The following is a 5267-nucleotide window of genomic DNA, read 5'->3' on the forward strand; positions in this document are numbered from 1 at the left end:
AACCATTCCTTTCACAATGAGAAGTGAACGAGACCGGCAAAATGGCAACACTTGATAATACAACGTTGCTAATTGTCACCGTTACCCTGTAACTATTTCGATAAACTTCCAGTTCGCGCTCGTAAGCAAAGCAATTTTCACACTTCACCCGAAAGTTATAATGGTGCGAGCGCGAAAACAAACACTTGTCCTAGGCCGGTGTTTTATAGCGATGCGTTATGTTTTATTCTATACTAGTCTGATCATCCATCGCTCACGGCCGGTTGATCCCGTTGATAACGTGAGCGGACCGTCGCTCTGACCACTCACCGAGCGCGAAAAGCGCGAAAAGGCATTAGCATCCGAAAGGCGTCGCCACAAAATACCGGCCCTAGACACGCGCACAGACTGAACCTTGATACAGGCGGTAATATCTACGAATACAAGAAAGATATTCATATGGAGTGAATGGCAGCGACATCGTATATTCTAGGTCTTTTCGGAGTCTGCCTTTCATGGCCCCTAGGCAGCAGCCATTGGAGTCGGCGGCGTATAGCAGATTTCGCTCATGGCACCGCGAAAAATGCCTTACTATATATTGTCGGTGCGGTTGCGACAGTTCGAGATACCGAAAGCGCTGTCAATGCGTCATATGACATTGGTTCTACAATTCACCCGAGAATACGTACACTTGTGATCACACGTCTCTCGACCAGCAGCATCGAAGAAGCAGCAACAAGAATAATAACAGTGCCGATGTGAATTGCGCTTGGCCTGCCGGAACCCACGGAGTGTTGGCGTCGCCTGCGTAGTGTTGGCTTCTCCGCAGCGCAGCGGAACCACTTTTGACCACGTGATGGCGCTCAGCGAATAGTGGTTCTGGAATCACTGGAGGCGGAGCGAGCGGTGAGTGGAGGTGGCGCAACTCTGGCTCCCTAAAGGGAGCCTATACGGTGACTCTATATAACATATTGCCCAGGGGCGCTATAACGTAAAGCTATTCCAAACTGTTTTTATTCCAATCTCCTGACGCCAAATTTGCGTAAGCACCGACGCAAGCATCGGGCGGTGACCCACAGCGTTGTCTGAACAACCCAATCAACCACTCTCCTCGTTTATAGGAGGTCACCTGTTCGCTTTCAAAACCAATATCATTGTCTACACTCAGCGGTTTTTCTTATCTAATTGGCTGACAAGAGGCGAAGAGCACGCTCTAGTGGAGAGGGTTTCGATGGGGCCGAGCCAGCACAGTGAAAATAGATAACCGCATGAAGGCTGTGTTTCAATTCTTTCCATCATCGTAGACAGTCTACTTTGACGTCTACGAAGACAGCCAAGACAGCTTCGTGGACAAGTAATGGAACGCGTTTCGAGCCGTCTGGCAGACGCTTCTGCGACGTGACGCCACCTGTCGGCGACAAAAAGAAAGTTGAGAAAAGCACACATTAGTTCTGTATTTTAAGTATTTTCGCCTGCGAACCTATGAAAAACATGATGGGACTTACATTAAGGGTATAGAAAAGCGTGTCTACGTTTTTGTGTGCGCAGAAAACCCTCCCGTCGAGTTTCTACGTCCTGCTCAGTCGCCATCTTGTTTAGACAGGAAAGTAGCCTGCATCGTTCTTGACTTCGATGCTGTCTTCGCGAGAATTGGAACGAGGCTTAAAATCGCCGCCATCCACTTAGCTGTCTATTTAGCCGTCTAAGGCGAGTATTGGAACACACCCGAAGAGGGTGGTGCCGGCTTCTCCGATTGGTCCGCTTCGCCTTAGCTTGCGGTGGCTGGTCGAAAATCGAAGCGGCGTGCAACGGAAGGATAAGAATGCCGCTAAAACGGATCCTCAGCAAGGAAGAGTTGGCAGAGCGATGTCGTATGCATGCCCAAAGGGCTCGATAACATGTTACTGCCACGCAAAAAGGTCTATCATGCGCAAATAAATACATGCTCACCGGCAGGTGTGAGCGAGGGCCCGAACGATCGGCGTGCAGCCATCTTCTATTCCTTTCGGAACGGGGCAGTCTGCGGCTATTCAGAAAAACTCTCAGTTTTGTTCGACATATTAATGCCTTTATTTCGCGTACACGTCACTTTGACGTGGTGAGTTTTCGCGATTTTGTGAGGTCGCGTGACACACAGGCGAAGTGGGCGTAGCCAGAAACATTTGACCAATAGCAGAGGGTTATGGTGAAAAGGCGTCGAATCAGGAATGATTATTTTTCTTTTGTGCGGTTCAATCATGCATAATCAGTGTGTACACGGTATATCAGATGGGGAGCGATCGCGGTTTTCGTGACGTCGCGTGACAGACAGGCGAAGTTGGGAGCGGCCAGAAAATGTCTTGACCAATCGTGGAGGCTGATTGCACAAATTGTAATCAAAACAGTTTGGAATCATCTTTCGTTATAGCGCCCCAGCAGTCTTCTGCGTTTGAAACGAGGAAATGGCGCGCGCTGGGCGCCTTCCTGTTGACATATACGTGACTTCGTTTCGACACTTCTTTTCTTTGTTGCTTTCGCGCGTCCCATGCTATTTTTGTCCACGAACTGCCGTCGAGTAAACTCAGGCGAGCGAGACACTCGGGGCATCCTCCATAGCACCCCTGGTGCGCTTCGTGTGTTTTCGTTCAAGCTCCCCAACTTGGTTGTGCCCATTCGTTTATTAGTAAACGACGCCCTTACACATAGCCTACAGCATGAAATGTGAGAAGAACGGCGCTGTGGCTCCGTCGAAACTTCTATTCTTCCTTGTGAATGGAGTGAAGGTAACAAAAGAAACCGCGCGTGCAACCCTAAAAAAAAAAAAAGAAGAATCCGAACAACAAGAACAAGAAGGAGCGTGCCCGCGTACATCCCAAGGTACGCGAGCCCCACTAACACTTATTTTCTTTTCCCCGGCAGACAGAGCGAAGCAAGAATTCTGGAGAGACAGAGAAAAAAAAAAACAAAGATACACGTAACGGAAAAGCACGTGCAAGCAAGCTCCTGCTTCGCGGGGAACAAGACGAACGGAGGCTCACGCAGACAAAAGACACAGCGGGCAAGTGGCGCGCGCGCGGAAAGACGGAGGACATCAATTTCTCGGGACGGGCCTGAAAGAAACAAGTTGATGCATGACTCGGCCCTGAGTGATCAATAACGAGAGCGGCCGTGAGCGATGGCCGCTCCGCCGCAGAGCGAATCTCTTGGCAGCTTCCGGATATATGCTGCCGCTGCCGCCGCTGGCGCTGCCTGGGAGTTGGGCTGGCGCGCCGGGATGCGGAGGCAGCGTCGGCGCAGCGGGATGAATGAGCGCTGCCTTCGGTCACGCACGCGCGCAGAACGCGTCTTGCTCGCGGCCGAAAACGAATGCCCCACGCCGCGGATCCGGACTGGCGCTGTTCCTCAGAACGACGACCGCCTAGGAACGATCACGCGGCGCACGCCAGGCACGGAGGGTGGGCGCGAATCAGGCGGCCGCGTCGAGTATGCCCATCCAGATACACGTTCGAGGGAGAAGTTCGCAATTGACTGCCGAATTTCCTGTAAGAAAGAGGGGATTAGAAGAAATTCCCAGAAAAAAAAGACAAACTTCTAAATATACGTGACGAGTTTTCCGAGCGCTTTCGTCCCCTACTGGCACATTTAAAACGATCATATGTAGTAAATAACTGTCACAATTTTTTTTCGGGGGAGGGGGGGGGGGGGAGGATGAGGAGCACGTTTTATATAATACCTTCGATAACATCCTAAGTATTCGTCAGAAACATCTTAATTAGTATGCAAGTATTTTAGTTTCCGTTATGTAACAGGAGGATTTAGCGGGATTCACTCGTGTATTCTCAGCGCTGAGCCTTCCCTCTTTTTGTCAAACACGCACACACACGCACAAACACACACAGTTGACGGGTGGGTAGCCACCACCCCGGCATCGATAACATTAGTAGGCGGCACCACACCTGACACAAATACGCCGATTATTTAGCTGCTGCAAGGCGAAGAAACAAATTGAGCTTTTAAAACATATTAAGGGAAGTAAAAAAGTTATGATGATGACCACAGATTTTTTAAACGCTAAATTCATGATAAAAGATTTTTTGTGTGTGCGTAGGTCACACACTCAAAGCAGCACGTACTTGGCCACGCTCTTAGGGTGCCACAAATCTCAGCCTTTTTTTTTTTTTTTTGGCTACCGAGTTCCAGAAACCATTGTGAGCAGCTGTATACACAAGAAAGATAAAGTAAGCATAACGAAAGAATTAACTAATTGTATAAATAAATAAATCACTATCACTGTATTTTCTTCTTCATTCGTTTCACCCTTGGTCTGACTAGGAGGTGGTCGCGAATCGGCACTGCGGATAACAAAAAGAAAGAATCGAGCAGACATTGTTAAAAAGTCATGCAAATGCGTCTTCCTGGTAATATCCGGATCAGCCAATGTGGCTGTGCATGTACCCACTGAAATAGATCATGCCCGCGATATGATGTGCGGTGTACATGTTTTGCAATTGAAGCAATAATATCACTATTAGAGGTCTTGTCATGAATATTGCACAAAAGATCTAACGCTGACTTCGAGCAGACAGCCTAGTTCTCAGGTGTACGTCTCCCTTCCAGCAGTAAACTTCATTGCTTTCAGTTTGGCACCTAGCTCTATTGTAGTTGATGATGTAGAGGGAGAAATATTGAATAGACGTTGTTCATTTAAGGCTGCAACGACAAATAGCGCACGCTGAGCTATCCTGAATATAAGGCTGATCTGTGAAACTGTTTTCAGCGTGCGCGCTTTTCGTGAAGCTGACACAAAAGAAGTTGTGCGGTAACCAAAGGAGGAACTCCGCATTTATTCTTCATACATTCTATCTGTACACACAATTGTGACTGTGAGTGAATATATACCGCGGTTGCAAATCCACATAACTTTTCGAAATGAGAGCACGTGCTTGATATATGGGCATTTGAGAATGTAAATAACCTTCGCAACACGTTTGTGGTCACTGCAGCCAGTGTATTCACGCCATAAAGCAAAGAAGTACCACGGAGCAACAGAGAGCACTCTAGACTGGATATAGCAATGCGAGCTCAAATCTCGACAATACCTGCGTTTCCTTTTGCGTTGTTATCCTAGCTCCTTCTTTCTTTTTCTCTGATCCTTTCTCTGTGTCTGTTGCCTCGTGGATAACAGCGGAGAGCCGCTAACGCTGATTAGCCCCAATGTTATTCGTTTCCCAATTTCTGTTCTCTTTGTGGAATGCTTTCCCGTCGTTACAAGGTGAAATACGTGAAGTACTCTGCCCCATTTAGAAGTC

The 5267-nt window shown here is 48.2% G+C and overlaps 1 protein-coding gene across 1 annotated transcript in view; it reads right to left on the minus strand.

Annotated features, from left to right (window-relative positions):
- LOC125947817 (UPF0746 protein DDB_G0281095-like) overlaps window positions 1-1972 on the minus strand; it is a gene marked incomplete at its 3' end in the record, with an annotated part of 7586 nt that extends 5614 nt beyond the window's left edge. Inside the window, exon 1 of the mRNA XM_049673257.1 lies at window positions 1930-1972. Coding sequence (XP_049529214.1) covers window positions 1930-1972 — 43 coding nt within the window. The remainder of the gene's footprint in view (window positions 1-1929) is intronic.
- Window positions 1973-5267: the final 3295 nt, after the last annotated feature.

The sequence above is a fragment of the Dermacentor silvarum genome, chromosome 1 (assembly GCF_013339745.2).
Source record: "Dermacentor silvarum isolate Dsil-2018 chromosome 1, BIME_Dsil_1.4, whole genome shotgun sequence".
Lineage (NCBI taxonomy): Eukaryota > Metazoa > Arthropoda > Arachnida > Ixodida > Ixodidae > Dermacentor > Dermacentor silvarum.